Source organism: Passer montanus, unplaced genomic scaffold, assembly GCF_014805655.1.
Source record: "Passer montanus isolate IOZ18808 unplaced genomic scaffold, ASM1480565v1 scaffold52, whole genome shotgun sequence".
Taxonomy (NCBI): domain Eukaryota; kingdom Metazoa; phylum Chordata; class Aves; order Passeriformes; family Passeridae; genus Passer; species Passer montanus.
Window position 1 is genome coordinate 1,895,414 of NW_024370152.1, and position 24,987 is coordinate 1,920,400.

Below are 24,987 nucleotides of genomic sequence, written 5' to 3' on the forward strand. Positions count from 1 at the left end.
ATTTTTGTGGACCCTCTGACTTTTGTCATTCCTTTTGACCATGAGCACCTACAAATCTTGAGTACTCCCTTCCCCTCAAGGGTGGGACGCCACACTTACAACTTTAATGCATGGAAGTGGAAAAAGGGGAACCAGATAGTCAATAAAATAAAATCATTCAAGAAAATCTCTTTAACAGCAATTTATTATCATTAAAAGTAACAATAAGTAGTTTTAAATTCTTTTGTCTTAAAAATCTAGTGTAACATACTGCTACAGTTCTATGAAACTTACGGCAAAATTGTATCCCCAAACCACACTGTTGTGCCTGATCCTCACAGACATCAATGGTGTGGCACACGAATAGCACAGAAATGGATCGCTCTATACAGCGATGGTCATTAGGCCTCAAGATGCTACAAGTTATTTTGTAAGAGCTATTAAGTATCATTCTTGTTTCCCTCTTTGTTGATATTGCTAGAACAATCAAATCTTTCACATACCTTTTGGTGCCCATGTGATCTTTTAAGAACTGTGTTTTATCCCCATACATTCTTCCTGCTATAGTTTTCCTTTTTTTAAATTTTCCCCCACTCCTGACATGCCTGCCCCATCTCAGGAGACAAAACCACAGCGATGTTTGCAGTCACTCTGCACACAGCATCACATATTTCCTTCACATTCTGAAGCCCAGTGTACAGCCCTAACCCTTACTTTTCACATTGCTGCCAGAACAACTTGGCAGCACACAGCTCAGGAATATTACATGCTCATATTTTAATCTCCAGCTTCTTGGGAGTTCTAGAGCTTAAGTTAAGCTCAAGCTAAGTGCCCAAGATAGCTAACTTATAGCTATTTCAGATTTGTGGAAAGGAGCAGCGGCCAGACATTGCAGGACAGATGCATCTTTGCATTACACAAAAAGGCCTGAATAAGTCATAATACTGTTTATCATTGGCTTGCAGGACCAAAAAAGAATATCCACAGGCAAGCACGCATATTGCTGAAAAGAACAGTTCTAATTCCGTCAAGCATTTAATGTGCTGAATTTAAGATTACAATGTTACTCAACACTCAAAAGTAAGCAGAAGCCTCTGAGTGAAACCCTTCTGGCTATCAGAAATGTACTGAAGAAAAAGAACATGGGGAAACTTCATATAGTCTTTCAGATGTGGCTTGTGTATGATTTCAGATATACAGGATCCCCTTAGATGGGATAGGGAATTTCCACATGAAGTTCACAGTAGTGCATGGAATTGGGAAATTCAAAGAAAACCAATCAGTAAGCAGCTTCATGTGCATCTATATCTAGTCTAGATTTAGAGAGTCATGGGAAAATTATAATCATAGGGTACAAGTATGGATGAAGTACTATATCAACAAATTCCATGAACAAACTCCAATTCTCTACAAGAGCAGTTCACACTCTTCTCTAAGCAGACTACAACTTAAACTCCAGAAGAAAATAGGGTGTTAAATTTACTCAATCAAAAAAGAATTTTTGGGGTTTGTTTTCAGCTAGATTTCTTGAGAAAGAAAACCCCAAAACCAAAAACAATACTTACAGCAAAACTGTGAAATCCTGTCTTACATAATATCCTAAACTATCATCTTGCTTTGTAAATGCACTTAACAGATTATGAATATCTCACCCTTACTCAATAACACCTTAAAGAGTTTTAACTGAGGTAGCCACTAAAACATCACCATACATTAGCAATGCCAACACAAGGTGAAAAGCTCAGCCAAGATGCTCAAGAAAAGTTAGCTAGGATTTGCTTCCAAAAATGTAATTTTCTCTCTCACTCTTTTCCTCCAAATCTTGCTACACTTCCCTTTTCTCTTCTTGCCCATCTCTAATAAACAGCAACAAAGAAAAGTTTAGCTTTCCAGTTCATTTGTAAAATGTCCTTGGATTTCCAAAACTAAATTTTCAAATGAAGAATTGGTGAATTTAGTTTTAAATGAATGCCATTTAGAACACTGACACTGGAGGACAATCTGCACCCTAAGTGACTGACACCTGAGGTTTCAGCTCTATCATCTTCCTGCACATGCCTAAGTGCTAGAAGCTGTGGAAAGACACCTGCAAGGGGAAAACACAGAAGCTGTGAAAAGGTCCCTTTCATTTTAAGTCTCACCTATACATGTAAACACACAAAGAATCACCTATTAATTCACTGTCTTTCAAGTACTCAGGAAGTTAAATTGCAATTATCATTCCTCTAGCTAAAAAATACAATGATCTGTCATATCCTGGACCTTTATAGTCGCAATCGTTGCTCAAAATGAAAGCATTTTGAAATTACTTGTATAGCTATGATAGCCTATGCTCAAATTCAACATGAAAAAAAAATCAGCTTTAAGGATAATTAATACCCTGGTATTTTTGAAAACACTGTCAGGATTTTTTAATGGTCCTTTATCACAGACTATTTTTCAGGTAATTCAGAACCTCTTCCATTGGCATCCAAATCAAACAACCAACCAAACAAGAAAACTCCAACTGAAAATCATCCCAATATCTATGTTGTTTAGTACACATATATTGCAGAATGTACACTTGGGTAATCATCTACACTGTGCACATAGAAGTACATGCACATGTACCGTAAACATCCAGTTCTGACTTCTTTTTTTCAATCATTGTTTGGAATTTGAGTTTCCTTTCCAATTGGCTGAATGTTTTAATGCATATACAGAAATGCAAAGTTGCATTTCAGACATATTGCATTGACCCAAAGCAGCACAAAACCTCTGCTTCTAAGATATATACTTACCAAATAAAAAAGTTTGAAGAGAAAACCATGCTCTCACTTTAAAAAATAAAGCACTAACGAGTGTGACATGCATAATACTGGTTTCTCACTGTAGAGCAGATACTGTGTATATATTCCCAAATATAAAAATAAAATTGTACAAATTGCATGCAACTGTACACAGTGCAGTTCAAGCAATACCAAGGTATTATCCTTATTTTTCTGAAGCATGTGGACAACAGCAAACTGCAGCATGATAATTGTAATGCGGTCCTTGGGTTTCTTCTTCCACAGAGACAAAAAAAGCAATTTTTATTTCAAAAAACTCTAGTCCACAACAGGGAGACATCAAACAATTTAACCATGATAACTGTACTGTGAAGAATTTCTGAATTTTCTTACACATCTAGATTATGCAAAGGGCTTATTGTTTGAAGCACTTTGCTACAACTCCTTTTTCACAAACCAAAACACACCAAAGAAAGTGTTTCCTGCTTTCATTACACACAGTTGTTCATCAGGTGGAAGTAGATGAAGGTGGTTTATTACAACATTATAAAACTAACCTCATCCTTATGAAGCATATGTAATGCACGAATTAAAGATTCCAGTTAAGCATCACCATATACTAACCCTTTAAGTTTGTATAACATAACCAGCTAAGAAATTGTTACTACTCATACACAGGCACCTTGCTATATCATACTTACGTTATAGTTTTCTTTTTAAAACATTCCACAACTGACTCTGCTTTTAGGTCACTTTTGTCCATTTCATCTATTTAGACGCTGTGTTACCACTTCTCTGTACATGATAGAGATATATATCAGCAGCAGAAAAATGACAAAGAAATCATCCAAGAACCCCAGAATTCCAAACAGAGCTTCAGGAAGAAAATCCAGAGGTGAAGCCAGGTACAGCAAGGCTCCAATCAAGCAGAGGAATATCCTGATGCGAAACATCCAGAAGAGGCCCCCTACAGAAAACATCTCCCTGAAAGCATGTCGCAATAAAGTGGGGAGATCCATAATTCTTTCCATAATCTACAAAGAAAGAATCTAAAAGTTAGTATTTTGCTTTAGCAACTCATCCATGCTAAATTGAAGTTTCTACTACTACATTACATCTTAGGTTCTGCTAGTTTATAGGAATTAAAACAGTTAAACTGTGTTATTCTACAATGAAAAACATACACAATATACATCTTGAGGAAAATATACTGGCATCTATCATGAAGGAAAAGCAATGAATACTAGATGAAAACAAATGACTGAGAAAGTGAAAAACAGCAAACAGATTAACTGGAGTGAAGTATTGATCAGAATGCAAGACAAACCAGGACTTCAAGAAAAAACCTAATAGATAAAATAGAATAGGTAACAGTTTTTCAGAAACACAATGCCCCCTCTCCTGGTGTATAACCAGTGATTCATACAAATTTCCAAAGGATGGATGAAGCTTCAAAGTAAACTAAAGAACCTTTAAACCAATCCATTCCTGGCTCCTTTCCATTTTGCTACTATGATTCTGCCAGCTTAGCAAGAGACTGCTCAATAGAAAATATTCAAGTTTTTGTTGTGACGAGCAGGGAGGGGTGAACTTAAAAACATTTTTATACCGGTTCCCTTCTATGGTACACAGCTTCTACATAAAGCTGTTAAACTCCATTAAAAGGACTTATTGCCATAGCTGAAAAAGTTTTTGAGAAAGAAATTTTGTATGCGGTAACACTGTATATAGATCAAAGACAATTTATCTAGTCCAATTAGGGCTTTAGTGCAGATTTCTGGCATGACCTCAGACAGGTTACTGGGGACTAGACACAGCTCGCAGAGAGGTCTAATGGAGCCTGAAAGGCAGTTTCAACCTCTTCTGGACAAAACCCACACATTTTGTGGTTTAGAAAAATACTCCTCCCTCTTCTGTCTCTTTGTACTGTACATTTTTCTTGCTAATGTCTTCTTGCTGTATCCAAATCCCATTACAAATGAAGACAAGCAGGGAGGTTACTAGCATGCACGTGTGTGCATTTCACCTTGCGAAACAGGACATGCACACAGGAGGTGGGCTCACAAGGCTGACTTGCTAACATTTGTAGAACTTTGACACCCCTCTTAGCTATTTACAGAAGAAATTTTTTTTTCTTTCACTCAGAGAGGAGAAAAAAGACTGCAATATAACCTAGGGAAAAAACTAAAAAATCAAGACAGCGTACAGCTGTCTGAGGAGAAAGGCACAGAGTAGAACTTCATATTCTTCTAATCAGTGTAAAAAGACCAATGAAGTGAATATTCTTCCTTGCATGTCATTTATTTAATTAAGTATTTTTACTGACTAATTATTGATCCTTTCAAAATAATGACTCATACCTAAAAACCAACTTAACACAGGAACACTTGAGAAAACTCAATATTTATTAGATTCTCACTTACAAGAATAAAGTAAGTTTCCATACATTTTCATAAATGACAAATAAATAATTTTGGGTTTGGCCTAACCATTTCAACATGAATTTCCTAAAGAAACGTTGCCTAGGCCCTAAGCATCAGGAAGAGACAATCCATATTCCAGAGAAAGAAAAAAAAAGGAAGGGGGGAAAAAACCAAAATTACAAAAAAATTGCTCTCAAACTCTGATGACACCACTGACTTCCACCTAAATTTACCCAAAACTTACCGATCTGGGCTGTCCTGAAAATCTTCTATTGTAATCATTAACATCTTGAAACACTTGGGCTGCACCCTGCTGATCTTCACCAAAGAGTGGTAAGAATAGTGTTACCTAGGCACAGCAGGGAGATTATGCCACACATGCAACTGTAAAACAGTCATCTTTAGTCAACTACATAGAAAAAACTTTGGTTTAGTTGAACAGTTAATAGGAGAATAAACTGAAAATTATTAGCGTGGATGCTGCAATTAAATTTTAACTAATTAATTGCTTACAGCTCCTTACAGAATATTAATTTTAAAAGAGATTGTTTAAAAAAAACCACAAAATATCCTTCCTTTGAAGAGAGGCTTCCTAAACACCTAAATGCTTTATGTTTCATAAGTGGAACAAATTATTTGGAGAACAAAGCTAATTTACCAAATTAATCAAATTTTCTTTCTAAATTGAAAATAGAATAAAGCAATCAGTGAGGCCTTTCTTTTCTTATATTTAGGATTGCCTTGCATGACAACAAACAATGCAGCAAAACTCATAGTTTTGCATATGGATCTTCATACCAAGACAAATTAAGAAAAAGATATTAACCTTCAACTATTTTGTACAGACAGAGAATTTTGCTCTGTTCTTGGGTTAATTTTCATGCAAACATAGAGAGATAAGATATATGTGCTTTCTGCATAGGAGTTGTTGAAAACCTGAGACTTATATTTGGAAGCAGGTAAAACTGTACCTTTTGTACAGGTAAAAAATGCAAATTATCATGGGAAACAGGGAAGGCATAGTACTTTAAATTATTATAGTCTTCAGAAGGTTCCTCTGTACCTGGTGACTAAATATAAATCTGTGTGGCAGTCACATTCAGAAACAAGAGCACGAGCAGGTCTACATTCAACTTCTGGTCTTGCCACAAACCTGTTGTATGACTCATATTCATGTATACATCTTTCCCTTCACCATTTATAAACCAGGGTTAGAACGAATACATAACCATGCAAACAGTGCCACCTAATATACCTGTTACTCAGAGGAATATAAGTGAAAATATATATAAGGAAGGACAATAAAGAAAATCACTTATTTTCCCCTTTTCCACCTTCCCCACCTATTATTTCTGTCTTTTTCCTCACTGGCTACACTTTAAACCTACTCATTCTTCTTCCTGTCATACCTATTTTTCTTTCCTTCAACTGTCTTCTTACAGTCTTTTGTCCTGCTGATACACACAATCAAAATATGATATAATGGAGGGGCAAGGGCATGAGTCACATAATTAATTAGAAGTTACTAGCTCTGTAGTTTGTGCACTGTTAAAATAAAGATGTACTTTTGTTAAAACATACACTATCAGACTCAGAGATCTTAAGCCTTAATAAATTGCAGGAACATATTTCAAACTGACAATGCAAGTAACTTGTGTAGGAAGTAAGTTAATGCTTGCTCTACAAGGATTAAATTAATAATACATACAAGTTAAAAATAAGACCAAAATAAGAAATTGATAGGTTTTTTGGTAGGGACAGAGGGAAGGCAGAGGCTATTTCTCAGGAACCAGTAGTGGTGCTGTTACTAGCAGTCTACCACAACAGCCAAGCCTTTGAGATGCAAATTCTGGTAAAACAAGTTAATAACATCCTGAACAGAAAACATGAAAGGATCATAGTTAAAATCTCACAATTTTCTGTTTTCATATACTCTTTACAGAAGTTCACTTATGTTTGAGTTGCAGAAGAATCTGAATTTTTGGAGCCATTTGTCAAAGCAAGAAGTTTGGAAAAACTGTATGTCCACTATTCCTGTCTCACATATTCCTCTGTATTTTTTCAGTTTCTCAGACTTCTTTATCTGCCAGATTCACTACTGCAGCACACAAGTAAGTGCCTTGTGGCAGGCTATCCTAGACAGCCAAATTGACAAGTCGATGATGATTGAAAATATTACCGTCTGTCTGCAGATCCGACAGCGGATGGCACCCAGCCACGAGCCATACCTCCAGTAGGCAATTATGCAGGAACCTGGTGAAGTAAGGTACACACTCATTTAAACTCCTGAGATGAAAAATGTATCACCTGAAATAATACTTACATGGCAAGGGAAACAACAGAAAGTGTATATAAACAGTTAGGTTACAGTTTCTGATGTAATTTTGTGTATGGCATTCACTGAAGATACCAAGAACTAACATCTCCAAGTTCAATGCTATTAATGAAAAAAATCCTGAATAGGTTCAACTGAATCAGTAATTTTAAGGCATTATTTCCTGGAAACACAACAAATTTTTAATCATTAAATAAAGAAGCAAATAATAAACATTTTTTACCAGTTTAAAATGTAGAAGTCTCAAAAATGTCAGGAGATGTAAAATTTATCCTAAAAACTTGGCTTTATCATCATCAGTTTGAACAGATGAAGACAAATATAAAAATTTAAATATTTTATCTATTTTCCAAACTTGTTTGTTTTTTCATTTAAACAAGTGGGCATGGTATACACTTCAAAAAACTAGATGAATGCAGTGGAAGAATTCTACCGTGAACCTGAAGGAGAAGAAGTAAAATGGTACAAAAATGCTACATAGGGTGTCAGTATATAAATATAGCCTCAAAAAACCACAAACCAAACACTTTAATCAATGGTGCACTTACATATAATTCTGCAGAACTTCCAAGAAAAAATATTTTGTGAAATAAAGAATATTTTATTCTTTCTAAAACAGTTTGTTTTTTTTTAAAATGGTACATTCCCCAGTGTTCTTCAACCTCTTCAGTTTTTTACTAAACTGGAAACAAATTATACTCTTTGACATTTTAAAATTAAACAGTTTCATTCCTGATAGCATCGAAAACAATGCATCACACTCTTAAAGTGATAGTTTATTCCTAAATGTATTTTCTTGACTACTTATAAAAAATTATTTATTTTGCAGATGCAATGATAAACAGTTAAAAGCAAACAAAGCTTTGAATTAGGATGCCTGAGCTAGTGCCCAAAGTTTGTATTTCTGTTCTGGTTTTAACTTTGGGGCTAGGAGCTTTTCTTGCTTACCACAGAACAGATGCCCACAGTTTGTTTCTATAGGAAATGTAGCCTGTTGCAAACAGACTGGACACGACATATCTGTATAGAAGCGATGCCGATCACCAGAAGAAGCATCCTGCTGGAAGAGCAGGAAAACACCAAGTATTAGAGATACTATTTTATATAAGTCTACTGAGTTCTAAAAAATAATAATAAATTGGTATTCATTCACTGTAAGTCAAACTGTCAAATGCAGAACTATGTAAAATGAGAAATATATTTAAATGTAAAAATGAAACATACTTAAATGCATTGATTCAATAGACAAGTTCTTGTGACAGGACCATTATTCTCCCTTCATCTGTTAAATAAGTGTGTGCTTCAAACCAGTTAAAGACCACAAAGAAAGAACCTCCTTGGTCCTTCACACTAAGTCAGGTTAGACACACTGGAGCATGAGTAACATACTCAGATCTACACTGTTACTTCATTATTCTGAGTAGTTCTGTCCAGAGCCAGGTAACTGAACTGTGCTGCTTACCAGTTGCAGCATTTAGTGTTTCCAAGCCCAAACACAGATATCAGCTTGTGCATGTCATTGTCATGAAACCGTTTTTCTCCCCATTTTGCCATATTTGTCTTCCATATAAAAATGTAGTCTCGTTATTTCAAGAAGTATCATGATGAAAGACTGTTTTCAGTACTCTCCCAAAGTATGGCCTAGACTCTACCTGTTCAAACTGCATGCAGTCATAGAATCATTGAATTGTCTGAGCTGGAACGACCTTTAAAGATCATGAAGTTCTAACTATTCTGCCATAGGTAGAGACACCTTCCAATAAATCAGGCTGCTCAGAGCCCCATCCAACCCTGCCTGGAACATTTCCAGGTATGGGGCACCCATAGCTCCTCTGGGCAGCCTGTTCCCAGTGCCTCACCCCCCTCACAGAAAATAATTTATTCCTTACATCCTATCTCAATCTAGCTTCTTTCAGTTTAAAACCACTGCTCTGTCCTGTGACTAAAGGCTTTGCTAAAATGTTCCTCTCTGTCACTCTGTTGCCTGGCTCCTGTTGCTGTGCCATTGTTCTGCTACACGGTACTTATCAGTCTAAACATCTACCCCTGTCCTGTCTCAGCAAACTGTACTCCAGACTTCCTTTCCTTTATCCTGAAGTTCCCAGGAACATTCCAGGAAGCACATAGCACAACCTAACATACTCCACCTTGTGGCAAAAACTTCTTTGAAAAGAGAACCAGCCAAAATGTAGTTTTAATTACTTAAGGCATCCCTTTAAAAAAACGCTACATTATCCTATTATTTGATGGATTTCAAGGATGCCTCTGTACAGTAAGTAAGCTCCCATAACTTTCAAGATCATCCTCTTCCAGAACCTCAGAGAAGCCTGCAGTACCCACATCAGAGAGCTGAATGATGCCAACACTTGGTACAGCACCTGATCAGTCTGAAGCTGCTGACGAAGAGCTCGCACTAGCTCTTGATTTTCTGGATGTATGTTCTGATGTTCATTTCTGTGAAAGGAAATACAGGCAATAAAAAGCTCTGTGATCCAACACTGAAAAAAACCTCACTGAAACAAATATGAAACTTGAACAAAGGGCAGAAAAATCATTATTTCCTGCTATAAAGGATTTTAAAGGAAGTACACAAATAATTAAGGAAACAGGAATTTATTCTAGATGCTAAAATTCCTTTGGATACTTAAAGCTGTACAGCAGTAGGATTTTTCAGAAACTCCACAACCAATCATTAAATCATGTTAAAACTAGATTTTAATCTGAGAAAAAATTAAGCCTTGAACCTACAAAAAATTAAGTTGCTTGAAAGCTTTTCAATTAAAGATGCAGAAATATTTTTCATTTTTGTCTCTATTGCTAGTTTCTTATTTGTTGGTCTACTCAACAAATTACTCAATAAATTACTAGTTTTTCACTCACTGCCTAAGTCAGAGTTGAAACCTAATTACTTCAATTTTATCTGTTACATGACATTTGCATAAGAAAGGGTAGGCAAACTTACATTTAGAATATTGAATTTATGTAACTATCAGCAGACTGGATATAAAAAGAAACCACTATTTTAAAATCACTCTTTTTTAAAATAAGAAGGATTCTACGGGCAAGCAAACTACAGGTTAGATATGCCAAGAGGAATCATTGGGAAGGGCCACACTGAAGAAAGGAGGATGGATATATTACTAATTTGAAATTCAAAAGCTTAATGGGATAGAATTGAAATTAAAAATTGAAATTAAAAATTAAAGTGCTGACAACAATCAGAGGTGTTGAGTTACAATAAATATGAGTCAACAGCATTTTAATTTTTATGCTTTATTAATTCATATGGATTTCAACAATGATACATTTTACTCAGCATGCTTGAGGTCTCAGCTGGATTCTGTTCTCCATTTTGGGTTAAATGCATAGAAGCAAATAGAGAAGCCAGAGAAAATTCAGAAGATAATAAGAACTACTGCCCACATTTTTTATACATTACAGAAAGACTTAAGAAATGTCAGTTTATATAGAAGACTATTCATGGAGTGAAAAGGGGACAGGATAAGTCTTTCATTCTATAAATATGAGCAATTATTTCCCACTGTGATCTAAGGCTTGTGGAAACACATTTCTAACTACATACTGTACAAAATCAGACAAGATGATCTATTTTGATCTATCCCTGACTAAAAGTTAAATCAAAAACCAGGTTGCAATGCTTCCAGGGATACTGAGGTAAGCTGATCCTCTGTCAGAGATGAGGGCTGGACTGGCTGAACCTTCAGAACATCTTCTGATTGCAGTTATATAATTTCCTCAATGGCTCTAAAAGCTTCTGCAATATTTTCCTTCAGTTAATATGAGCAATCGTAATATTGCATTATTGCTAAAATGTTGAACATTTTGTCTGCCTCATTCTTTTTTCAGAGAGAAATAGAAAAGTCCCATATTCTTCACGCTAATATTTACATGGTTATCGGTAAAAATAAAATTTATTTAATACTAATGTGGGTGACATATGAAAGTTGTATGATAGAAGTCTATATTAAAACCCTTCTTACGCACCTTTGGCCTCCATGAATCAGATTTTGTGAATGTTGTCTGTCATACATGTTATATGTACAGAAGTATTTTTCTGTTTAGATGCTACAAAATGAATGCATTTCACATCTTCAGTGTGCCAAAATGTCTGATATATATTGAAGTCCAATTTGATTCACACACAAGCGGAAGGCATGAATTGTAAGACAGTTTATTCTGATTTCTCCATAAACAACTAAATTAGCAGTAGGAAATTTGCTACTGCAAAGTGTTCATTTATATGACCTTATCCTGGTATAACACACTATGCCAAAATCATGAGAGCATTTGCAGAGTTGCAGGGGTACAGCATGTACTGTCACTTATGCATAAGATGGTGATGCAGCTGAAAACCAAGTAATAATGTTCAGGACAGGCAGAGAGCTCAAGACATATCAAATTCATAACTTCTGTCATGCAATTAGTGTAAGATGATAACTGAAATAAATGAAGACCAATATGGTGCTGTGTCATTAAAGGCATTATCAAACACAAGCTAGATAGAAATAAAGATACATGGAAAGGCCTTTTATGTCCCCATTTCTGACTGCTAGCATGCCAAAACTCAAGGAAAAAGGTCTCATTATGTGGAGAGATTGTATTATGTACTACAGAGGACCCCACCAATCTATTATTATTGGAAGGAAGAAGACTGCCTACTCATGCAGTGTGCAGTCTCACACAAGGAAAGAGAGGGACAGTACTTAAGGGACTGGTGCATCACTGTGCCGTGATGGACACTGTTAATTTCTAAGGACTAAGATGTCACTTCTGCTGAAAATACTGACTTGATCTTATAATCAAACCGTATGATGAATAGAAAAATTAGATTAAAAAATCTAAACCTGTAGATCCATAAACATGGAACAGTTAAGTCATCTAGGAAAAATCCCTTGTAGGGAATTAAAGGATCAGGCTTCCTTTAATTTGCTGAATATACTGAATTTTCACAACCTCATTTGTAATGTGACAACCTACTCACCAGTTTAAAAGATGATCGAAAAAATCTGGCTTCATTTTATCAAAATTTATACCTCAAAAGCATATAGGGTTCACAAAAGTATCATACAGTGCCTGAACTACACATCTGCAATTGTTATATATATTAATGATGGCTTGTAAATTTCTCCACCAGACGTATGAATGAAGCCTTGATCTGATGCTTCATTGAGTTCTTTCACCTGGAAACAAGTACAACAATTATAGCCCTTAACAGTTCTCTCCGTATTCTGCTTCTGCCCCCTAAAATCTAGTGCAACACATACTCCTTGCTGCTCATTTCCCTTTTGATTCAGCTCATGCAACTACTCATCACCTTGTCAGCTTTCTTTCCTGTATACTTACCTGTGACCTGTTCCCACCCAACTTAAGTATTTCAGTTCTGTTGATACAGAAGCATGAAAGGCAAAGAAAAAAACTGGGGTAATGAACACCATATAAGCAACAAAAAGACCACTGCACTAAGGTAACTAGAGAAGAAAAAGAACAGACTCTTTTTCTTCCTCACCTCCCCCTCTGTGCTAAATAAAAGTAGTATAATTTTTGTACTGTACAGATTTTCTAGCATACCATGCAGATTTTGATGGCAACGATACAAAGGAGATAGATGAAGAGTGCTGCTGAATACAGACAATTTCAAAAGGTACCAGAAGGCAGAGCAGGGAGCTAAGAGGATACTGTAAGACTTTCAGTCATCAGTCAGAATCACAGTCACAGAATATGCTGAGTTGGAAGGGACCCATCAGGATCACTGAGTTCAACTCCTGGTCCTACATGGACACCTGAAGACACATATGCCTGAGAATATTGCCCCAACACATCTTCAACTCTATCAGGCTGGTGCTGTGACTTCCCTGGGGAGCCTGCTTAACCATCTTCTGGGTAAAAAACTTTTTTCTGGTATCTTAACCTAAATCTCCTCTGACTCAGCTTCACGTGTTTCCTCAAGTCCTGTCACTGGTCACAAATACAATGCAGACCTCCAAAGTCTGGAAACTTTGTGGTTTCAGTTTGTTTGCTCCTCCAGAAAATAAACCATCAAGGCATGTAACAGGATTCACAGTCAAACTTTTTACCTACCTCATGACACCGCAGAGGCAGTTGATAACCAGCCTTATCATCCTCCCTAAGTAACTCTTCATAACTGACACATCATCTCCCTGAAATTAATTCTGACTGAACTCCTGCTACTCTTGTCAACTGCTGACTCTTGTTCCACTCACTTTTTAAAAAATATTTCTTACTTGCCTTTCTAGAGTTCAAAAATAAAGTGTTAACTTTTAAAATAAATACTTAAAATTCAAGTCACAACTGCAAAAAATGCCAATATGAAGGGTAGAGAAATCATAATGGAGCAGACGAAAAAGAGGCATTATTAAAGCAATCTGAGTAACAGAAACAGCTTTGGCAAAAAAAAAAAAAGGCAAGGTGAAGTCAACGCCTTTCTTAAGATTCCTTTGTGACCTCCTGGTCCTGAACAGCAGCACTGCCATGCAGTCCAACCAAATTTTTCCTCCTATACCTTATTTAGTAGCTTGCTCTCAAGTAACTCTACCTCAGCAATATTTCTCACGTGGACATTTCCTCTTCAAGTTCCATGATACCACTGTGTCACTACAACTGAGTTCCCTTGGTTTTGAAAACTGTTCTGTGTTCAGAAGTTTACACACCTCAATAAAAAAAAAAATGAAAAAAAAATTAAATAAATAAACCAATCTGAAGCTCAGACTCATTTTCCCAAAACACATAGGCTAAGATGTTTGTTAGGATGCAAAGAAAAACTCTGAAATAAAAATAAGCTTTGATGACTTGATCATTAAAGTTACTGAATTCTGAACTTAACATTTTCCTGTATGGAATGCATATTGCAGTCCACTGTTGTACAGCATACTCATTTGAAAAAAAAATCAGTCAATTTATTTGGATTTGGGCTGTTGTTTGTTTTCTTGGAAGGAGACTTCAGCTAGAACATACATTAGAGGAATATATCCAATTTTAATCTTGGAGTAGTTGACAAATCCATACTTTTTAACCAGATACAACACAGCAGCCATACAGACTGTGAATTTAACAATTTTCAGTCTTACTGAGTGCTGAACACTACTCAGTTTGATTATCTGAAGATATGGAAGAGCTAAATTCCACTTTTGATTTTAGCTGTACCAAGCAATTAGTTAAACATAGCGAGCAATCAAACAACCACTTCCTTACTGTCACAAAATCACAGTTTTTATGTACCAATGCAGGAAATTGTCAAGAAAGTTAGGATTTTTACAAAAAATGAATAATTCCTCTCAACACATTCTCACCTTAAAAGCGTATATACCAGAGCAGCAATGAAAGTGAAACTGAGCACAACTGCCACCAGTACCTGGTCACTTACTCCTTCTATAACTGAATCATTATCTAGCTTCAAACTCTGAACTTCTGCTTGGTGACTGGCCATCACAGCTCTAAAATGCAAAAATAAATAGATATATACATATGTTAAAACACATGTGCACAGACATTTTAAACACAGTTACAAACAATATGTAAACAGAATAGTCATTGTTGGGAGAAAAGAGTGCTACAAAACGAAGTCATGTATCCATTTTTAACAGACGCTGAGTTTGCTGTAGAGGTCTTATACAGTGGCAAACAAATCATAAGTGACTGTATTATGATATATAGATTTTTAAAAAATTAGTCAGATAATTCACTTTGAAATCTTTATATGATAAATTGCATAGGAATAGGTCATTACTGAGCTGGCCATATTCTAAGGACCCTCTATTGAAAAAAAAATTAAATTACTCTGCATTATCAAGAATTTTAGCTATTACACACCACATCATTCCTGGCAGGCTAAGCCAACACAGAAACTTAACTTTCACCACTTACATGAATGAAAAAACAAGGACATTTTGGTTTTAGTGTTAAATGCTCATTTCGATACACAGGAATCGCCCAATACATGTTAAAATTAATTTCTGTTTTTCCTGCATTACCAACCTTTAGCTGTAAACACGGGGAAAACTTGAAAGAAAAATAGTATTATCAGGCTTCCTTAGTTAGACTCACTTGTTTTATATTTGTTTCACATTTGTAGCCATCAGTGACTAAGGCTAACATTTATTAACCTACAGCACTAACCTACAGCTTGAGACATGCGAAATAAAATAGTTTCCAACCCACTGCTGAATCATTGCTGTTGCAATCAGGAAGTGAAATGAACTATGGCTATGAATATTATGAAATCAGAATGGTGAAGCTAACTCTGTCTGAAAAGTGACACTCCAGCTCTGTCCATACACAACTGAAGTATTTTTCCATGAAGCTGACATAAAATCCCAGTACTGGTTTCTGAAGGCAGGTGAGACTGGTATCTTTTTCTCTGTTTCCTAGTCCAGCTTGAAAGCTTTCATCAGTGTTTCACTACACTTCACAGCTCATGTGTCATTTTTAATTTAAACCTCGCTGTCTAGAAAATATTACCGAACACCCTCTGGCCCTGAATTAATTGCAAAATTGAAATGGAGTACAAGTCATCAGGATTTTAGTGGATACCTGTAATGACTACCCTGGCAAAATTTCAGCATGTCAGTCTATTGCTAATAAAAAAGCATAATCCTTCCCCTAAGACAGATACTCTCACCCTCCACATTTTTTCTAGTATAAGCAGTGGAGCTTTTTTCAAGCTTCCTTACATTTGTGGGAGCTGCCTTCTGTAGCAGGAATACAAGAGAAGTTGATACATTCTAAGAGCATGGTTAAGAAGTGTAAGTGGTATAAGTAAGTACCATAAGAGCAGAGCAAACTCATGGAGAACAAGGGGAGAGCTCATTATTTGTTGTATTTTTGGGCTTTAACTGTGAAAACTAAAGTGGAACAATGAAGCATATATGAAGTGAAACTAAATTAAGTTATCCTAAGTATTCCAATCTGAACTGAGACTATTATTTCTGTAACTATAGTCAATTTTTTGCTAATTATAGCTTTCAACAAGCAACTGTGTCACAGTATTTGGAAAGACTAACTTCTTTCAAAGGTGGAACACCAGTGACTCATAGAAAGGCATGTTTAAAGTAGGTCAATGTTTACACATGGTTCATATGTACTAATGAATAAAAGACCAGATCTTTGTGGAAAAGTCTTACATGGGAACATGGGCCCACACAAGGAGTTAGAACATTTCTCTGCATAGCTATTACATTCCTATAGCTGAAGCCATGAGGTTAAGATGTTGTGAAATTTTTCTCAGCAGTCGTTAACTGGTGCTGAGGATCTGGACTGGCAGGTGTGCTGTGATACCTTCCTAGCTCAACATTACTTGCCTGTATACTTAAGTTCTTTGCATATCCTGTCCTGAAGAAGCTTCTCTTTCTTACAGTGCATCATTCTGAGACCGTGATTTTCCACTAATCTGCATGCTGATATCTTCAACTTCTGTTTTTCCTCCTTAAGTATCATTATCAGTCAACTAATTTTCACTCTGTCCCACTGTTTTTTCTGGGTTGACCACTCAGAACAAAATCAGAAGTAAATGCCAAGGAACTGGTATAATTCCTTCCTTGTTCCACATCAGTTCTGTTAGAATACACCAACATGCCAATGACAACTATATACCATTAAGTATTACATGGGGTTTTGGTTTTGGGTTTTTTCAGAAACACCTATTGTGTCAGAGACATACACATGATTTAACTGTACCTTTGGAAGGCAAGCGCTTCTTACACTAACACCTGAACTTCCTCTGTCACTGTTTGCTTGATGCACTTTGAAAACAAAACATGGTCTATCAATATCACACCAATTTAAATCAGTTTCCCTCAATAGCCTTCAAGACATGTACTCCAGCTCTTCCCTTTCTGTACGTTCCTTGCAACAACACTCCAAATTCTTATCTGCCTACCATCAATAGCACTCAGTGCATCTGCTTGCCTTAATTTCTGCTCACCCACCTTTCTCAAAATACCAAACTCTGGTGCCAAAGTGAGCATCAGAAGATGAAAACAAAATACACAGATCCTCCCTTTCTCTTCCTTCTTGCACATAATGCCAGTTATTTATATCTACTTCAACCCTTCATTTGGAAACCTATATGACTTTCCCAATAACCTTTTTGACATAAGCATAGTGTACAAGAAAAATATTGCACAGTCTTTCTTTCCACATAAACACCCTGAGACACTTTGTCTTCACTTATGTGTCAATACTGCAAAGGCTATGTACAGGAGGAGTGGAATCTGCCTCAGTCTCATTTCCAGCTGCTTCTATCACTGAATTCTCAAGAAGGCAAACCATCAATGTTTAATGCCCATGTTGTTCATACTTTAATTTACTTGCTGTTTCTGGACAGCCAACAAGCACTTTGTATATTTTTCTCTTTACTTCCAACAGTTTCTCTCAATAAGATCATTGCACAGGAGAGCTGACACGACTTGTCTAGACTAGGTAGTACAAAACAGAAGGGTATCACTTCAAAAGAACCAATACATACTTTCTCTGAATTCATGTCTCAGTAGACACAGTAACACTCTCCTCCTCCTCCTTCTACCTCTAAGATAGCATGTTTAAAAAAGCAATGTCTAAGAAAAAAAGAAAATGCTAAAATACACTAATAGAAAAAAGGTATGACTGAAGGAGGAATTTTGTGATTTCAGGCCTATCTTGAATGTTTTCAAACAAAATACCCAGAACCAGAGGCTTGCAGTTCATGTTTCTTCAAGTGCAACTACAACAGCCAAAGAGTGATCTGCAGTGGTTTGAATGTATGATAGGCTAGATAACTAAAAATAGCTTCTAAGAAATCTCGCCTCACAGTGCATGTGTCCAGCAATTGTTACTCTTTCAGCTGGTGCAACTAAGAACCAAGCTATAGGAGGTTTAAATAATGTAATGAAGACTCAGTCTTAGGAGACAGCCAGCCTTGATAAAGACCAAGTGTGTGTCAGAGAAACCTTCCAGAACCAGGCTTTATTACATATATGTAATCACTCCTAAAATAGTCACTGTTAATAATTTGATGCACTTCAAAGAGCGAGTTAGTATGGCTCATATTAAATTCCATCCATTGATCTATTACATTTTTCCAGTTATGAAAAAATTCATCAACCTTTTCCTCATATAATTATTTTCAGATCTGGATTCTACATCACAGGCTTTTCAGATATAAAATTACTCCAAAGTTTTTCTTTCTTTCTTTTCTATAGGTTTATGTTACCTTGTTTCTTTCTAAAATTGCAAAGAATGTTTGAATGTTTTTCATTGCTCTGTTTCTATTCTTTAATACAATAAATTAATTCCTGTCTACACTAGCTCTGAAAAAGTACCATCTGTATAAGATTACTTCAGGGGAAAAAAATGGCAGTAATTGAAAGTAGATTAAATTCTGATAAATGATTTCTGGTTATACTTAAGACTTTTTCTCTTTTTAGCCATTTCACAAGGAGGGCTTTCTTAAATGCAAGCATAACTCCACCCTATGAGAGGATGAAAAACAAGCAACATCTAATAATACTCACATCAAAACTGGAATTTATACAACTAACTTCAGAATTTTAAAAACATCAATTGCACACTTTTAAAAACTGACAAAAATGCTGGGCCTTTTTCCTACCTCAAAAACAATACCACCAAAACCCAAATCTTAAATTCCAGGTTTATTTCATCTTCAGACTACTGGCACTTGCTTCAATTAAAACAACACAGAAAAGAGGAAAAAGACAAGGAGTTACTGTTCCATTCCATTTGGGCTAGTTAAGTTACAGCTTGACACTGCATCCCAGTAGACTGGGATATGGTTCATTTCCATGAGGGATCTGGATGGCTAGAGAGTATAAACAACCTCAGAGTAAATTGTCCACAAAAGATTTTGCAATGGAAAGGAATGCAATTTACTGTTTGCAAAATCATACAGTTTTATTTGTAAATCTGTCAGTAATTACTCATCTGTACAGAAAATCACCTTGTTTATTACCAGTTTTTCTCAATGATCACCGACAGAAGGTAACACTAATTTTTTTTACATTTCAAATAAGAATCTACAGACCTTTTTAAAGTTACATTTTCCCCTCTGTGGTTATGTATGAACAATGCATGCAGATTTAAGCAAAAAAAAAAAGAACTATAATGAGCAATACTGCAAGTACAATGGCTTTTATTCTCAGAAATTCATACAGATCACATCAAAGTGTGAGGGAATGAAGACATACACTACTGTGGATATATTATTTCTTAATTTTTCAGATCTGAAAAGTATTATTAGAACTTTCAATGTTCAACATAAAGCATAGCTCCAACAATACCCTATGCCATGACTCATAAAGACATGAAAAACAATCCAGTCTTTACCATTATATGTTAAACAGCTGTCAGCTATCCAACGTCAGAATTCTTCCCATAGTTTTCTGAAGTATTTGAACTTTTCTGAGTTTATCAAGGAAGTGGCATATGATAATATACTCTTAAAACCACAGAATTTTTTTTTGACCCACTACCAAAGGAATGTACAAGCACAGTGAAAAAGAAATAAGAGGCTCTCTTGATGTCTGAGAAGTAAAAAATGAGGTAACACACAAGCAATACTGATGAGATACAAATTATTAACCTTACTGCATTGACTTTGTGAGCATGGCACAATTTGCTCAACATCTGGAAGGTAATTTGGATAACAATGTGTCCTTTATGGGATGGGCTGGGAGTGAACTGGATGAGAAAAATGGATTTTTGAGTTTTCATTTATTTCAGTATTATTCTGAGTGTTTTCCTCTTGATGCAGTACTGGCAGCCACCATCAGTTCTTGAAAAAAATTTAAGTTAATTATGAAGTGATGGTGGGCCAGCATGCAAGCCAGAACCGGCAATTCCTTTTGCCAGTTGCCATTTATTAGCAAAAGCATTGCCCCCACCCTTTGAAAAAGCTGCTTAATTTGTAGAGGTTGTGTGTTTTCGAGGATAAGCTAATTAATCTCCAACTAATCAAATACCACAAGTCACACTTTCTTAAGAACAAAAAGGCTTTAACCCCTCAAAATTTTCTTCTGCATAACAGAAACAAACAACAAATTAGTTTCATTTGTATCAAAAAGTTTCTAATAAGATTGGACTGTTTTAGACAACATACACCAACTTTTAAGAATTTAAGCATACTAAAATAGAGCGTACTTATTCCATACTAAAATAGAGAGTACTTATTCCCCTGAACATATATTAGCTTATGTTGAAATATCTATAGGCATAAATTTATCACATTTTATTTAAAAGAAAAACAGGCAAAAATTCCCAAAATAAAGACAAACTCTTATATGTAGGGCAAAAATTGAGACCTATCTCATCAGAAGCTATCTAATTACTTCCTGCTCCAGTGTAGTAGCAGATCATGGCCCTTCTCTGTTGTTGACAATGGGACTTTGTGAATGGACTTGACTCAGCAAACTGGATCCTACAGTTACTTATGCACTCTTTCTTTAAGAGTCCAAAGATATGCCCAGACTGCATTCAGAAACAATTAACAACAGCAGGCATGAACTACACATCACGAACAGTGGAAGTGTTGAAGACTCTAAGAGTTTACTAGTCTAAATCCTAAATCAGCTAAATCCTGAGGTGACAGATTTTATCCAGATTCCTTAGTGTACTAAAGTCACACTTTGAAGAAGTGGTGTAGGCAAATATAACTTTATAGAACAGAAATAATGGAAATGATTGATGATGTACTTAGAAAAAGCGTTTCTGAGGAAAGCGGATTTATTAGCATTTCATTTTTGTGAGCACAGTCTTACTTGAATAAAGCACCAAAAACAATCTCTAGTAGGAAGTATCTCTACATTATAAAAATCAATGGGAGAAAATCCAAAGGGCACATTTACTAACAGAAATTTTTTAAAAATCTAATACAGCAACATATAAATTGATGAGATATATTCTGTGACAAGCTGTTAAAACTGATTTAGGATTATCCTATTAAATTTCATGCAGTCTGTTAATGCTTCATTATTATGAGTTTGCATCAACTTTGGGTTTACAAATCATCATCATCATATTTCTTGTACCAGCTAAGGCTGGTACAAGAAATACAGCCAAACTCAGCTGTATAATATTCAGTTATATGCTTACCATGAACCACCTCTGCTTTCAGGACTGTGCTGACTGTGCTACTATACATTCAAGTGTATGCATACCCTTTGCAAAAGAGAATGGAAAAGGCCTGAACAGCCTTGCCAAGAGAGAGAAGAGGGCAACTTCAGTAGGCAAACAATGATTTTGTTGAGTATATGTTACGAACTGACCAACTGAGGCACTTGCCTGATAAAGCAGGTTTCTGCAGGGTCTGAGGTCAGCAGTCTCTGAGGCACATTTTTTCCTAAAGAGGAAAAAAAAAGAAGAAAAAAGAAAGTAGATATTCTACTTTTGCTGACGGAATCATGCTTTGCAAATTAAAAATAATGCAACTGCAAACAACAGGTGCAAGGCTGTGAGGGAAAATAATCCAAAATTAATATACCATTCTACTGGGAAAACAAAATATCTCCAATAATTTTTCTCCTGAGTCCAAAACCACACGGATGGCTTGAAACAACAAGACAAATACTACGGCCTGTTTAGAATTACTATTCTGAATATCTGCCTGGGTGATGTATGACTTGTGTAAAACAATTCCCAACAAAGTTTTCCACCACTCTGTAAGGCAAAAACACACTGAAAAGTATAGAGTTCTAAACAAACCAGAGGGTGGAACTGAATTCATATGCAGACACGAGCATGAGAAAGAGCCTGCTAATCCTTCAGCTTGGATACCTGACTTTTCTGGTCAGACAGGAAGAAAAAGAAAACATTGTCACTTCATTATAATGTTTAGTGGAATATGGTAGTACTGCAGCTAAGCATGAGGAGGCTTCAGCTCTCTCTTAGGAAAAGTGCCCAAGAATTCCTTACTGTAGAAAGCGCTACCTCCATACACAACCTCATATCTAAAATAGATAGCAAGGCAAAAAAGCAATACTGTATTTGTTTGCATCAACAAAATGCAAGCTACACCTTGTGGCAACAGGCAAAGCAGAGTGGGAAATGAGACACAGAGGAAGATATGATAGAAAACCTTAAACCATGCGATGTACCTGTGAAAGCATTGTTTGTCAAAAGTACCAAGCATGTTGCTTAAAGCACACATTAAAACTTGGAATGGAAAGTTGGTAATTGTGCAGTTTTCTAAGACTTCAAATTAATTCTGAAACTGAAAATTACCTTTAAATGAAGACAGATTTGATTTATAACTTATACAGCAGATTATACAATGAGAACAGTAAGAAAGTACTTTCCTGGGAAAACCAGAAAATTTTCATTGCTCCTACAATAGTCTTCAGTTCAAAAGAAGCTCACATAAAGGAAGCACTCAGCTTTTGTTCATGTCACTAATTCATTAAATGGAAAAAGTCTGAGAAAATAGGGAAAACAGTGACAGTTTCTGCACTGTGACCCGTTCTGTTATACAACCCTCCACTGCTATCAATGCTTTTTGCCTGCTACTCCATGTCGTTGCATGTCAGGCCCGTTGTTAACTGATAGGGAACTGCAGAACTTATCACGATGCCACACACTCTCGCTGCAAACTTCAAATACTCCAAAATCCAACACAACACACTACTGAGAAAGAGTTGCTTGAACTCCTGAGGTGACCCATTTGCAGCATGATGGAGAGCTCCTCTGGCTGGGGCACAGTGAGGATGCAGGGGCACTCTGGCCACAGACAGACTCCTTGTTTTTGAGATAAAAAATTAATTGAATCACCCAAAGATCACACGGAACCAACTAGACTGGAAAGACCACTGAGATCATCAAGTCCAATCTAAGACTGAACACCTCCCTGTCAACCACACCATGACACCAAGTGTCATGTCCAGTCTTTCTTTGAACACCCATTGAGACAGTGACTCCACCACCTCCCTGGGAAGCCCATTTCAATATCTAATCATCCTTCTTCCTAACCATCCAAGTGGATGATTACCACTTGCTACTAATTCTAAGCAAGTAACTTAGGGAATCATAAAACATTAAGAGATTGGAAAGAACCTTGAAGATCATCCAGACCCAACATCCCCAGGCCACAGAGAGGGACACCTCTCACTAGACCAGGTTGCTCAAGTCTTATTCAAACTGGTTTTGAACAGCGCCAGGGTTGGGGCATCCACAACCTCCTTGGACAACTTGTTCCAGCATCTCAATGCCCCTGACAGTAAAAAATTCCTTCCCGCTGCCTAGCCTAAATTTCCCTTCTTTAAGTTTAAACCCATTACTCCTTGTCACTACAGCTCCTAACGAAGAGTCTCTCTCTGACTTCCCTGCAGACCACCTTCAGATACTGGTAGGCTGCCTGCTCATTAAATTTACTACGGCAGAGCTTTGTTGAAAGGAAGCTAACGTCATTGTCCTCTCCAAAAACAGAGGAGAACGTCCTCAAGGCTGCTCCACACACAAGCCAAGCCACACTAGATACCAAGACTATGATATGTCTGTGGGTGCAGGGTCATTTCCCACTGCCAAAGCAGGAAAACTTTGCAGAGGCTGCTCCTTTCACAAACAGAAGGAAGTCTGCGGGTGAAAGGTCATTTTTCTACTCCAAAAAGAGAGAAAAACCTTGTAGGAGCCACTCCACGCAGAAGCCAAGCCACACTACACACCAACACTGATAACGCCTGTGGTGCACCATCCTCACGCACCCACGCTCCCAGCCCCGCCGGACACTCTCCTGACCGGCTCTTCCGTGCCGAGACACACACACCGAGCCGGGGGCAGCGCTGCACACCCCTCCTACCCCAGGGCCCGGCGGCGTACGAGGCGCCTCGGCGGGCATCCAGCGGAGGGCTTCCCGTCTCCCCGGCCCTCCCCAGTCCCCCCGGCCGGCTGTGAGGGGCGGAGGGGCGGACAGCCCAGCCCGCCCGGCTGCGGCCCCGCCCGTACCCCCGCGCTACCTCAGCCGCCGCTCGCCGCCGGCCTCGACAGAGGCCCCGCGGCCCGCGCCGCGGCCGGGCCGGGGTCGGTGGAGCCCCGGCGGCCCGTCCGTGTTTTGTTCGTGTCTTATCTTGGCGCTTCGGGGGTGCATGGGCAGGGCCGTGCTCCGCCTCAACGCTGCCCCTGCAGCGGGGGAACAAAGGCCCGGGGGCCGGCGCCGGAGCGCCCCCAGGTGCGCCCGGGCTGGGCTGGCGAGCTGCAGGCCGGGGCTCTGCTCCTTGTCCCTCCTGTGCCGTCGGCATGTCAGTACCCCGCTGTTCGTACCTGCCCGTCGCTCTCTGACCAGCAAGGCCGCCTTTCTATCCGGAAACTTGCATTTCCGCCTGTTTATTTCTCTATGTTTTTTAAGCAGTGCTTGAGTCTCAAGAGACAGAACTCGCCGATGAGGTCGAGGATTTTACAGTATCAGCCTAAGAGGTGATATATTTATCCCTGGAGGCGTTCAGGGCCAGATTGGATGGGCCTCTGAGCA

At 37.5% G+C, this 24,987-nt stretch overlaps 1 protein-coding gene across 19 annotated transcripts; it reads right to left on the reverse strand.

The window, feature by feature from the left end:
• Positions 1 to 166: 166 nt before the first annotated feature.
• Positions 167 to 24,798, reverse strand: RNF170 (ring finger protein 170). 19 transcript variants are annotated; one of them, XM_039724219.1, is made up of 8 exons: positions 24,780 to 24,798; positions 21,813 to 21,870; positions 14,834 to 14,977; positions 9,884 to 9,959; positions 8,454 to 8,565; positions 7,350 to 7,423; positions 5,415 to 5,519; positions 167 to 3,781 (listed from the first exon to the last, which is right to left on the reverse strand). In XM_039724219.1, exons 3-8 carry the CDS (start codon positions 14,968 to 14,970, stop codon positions 3,512 to 3,514), a joined length of 774 nt encoding a protein of 257 aa, XP_039580153.1. In that variant the 5' UTR covers positions 14,971 to 14,977; positions 21,813 to 21,870; positions 24,780 to 24,798; the 3' UTR covers positions 167 to 3,511. The 19 variants fall into 19 exon arrangements, with proteins under 19 accessions (XP_039580153.1, XP_039580140.1, XP_039580136.1 ...); XM_039724206.1 differs by lacking the exon at positions 24,780 to 24,798 and adding an exon at positions 24,476 to 24,537 and having other exon boundaries at positions 8,454 to 8,562; XM_039724202.1 differs by lacking the exon at positions 24,780 to 24,798 and adding an exon at positions 24,476 to 24,537.
• Between the last annotated feature and the right edge of the window lie 189 nt (positions 24,799 to 24,987).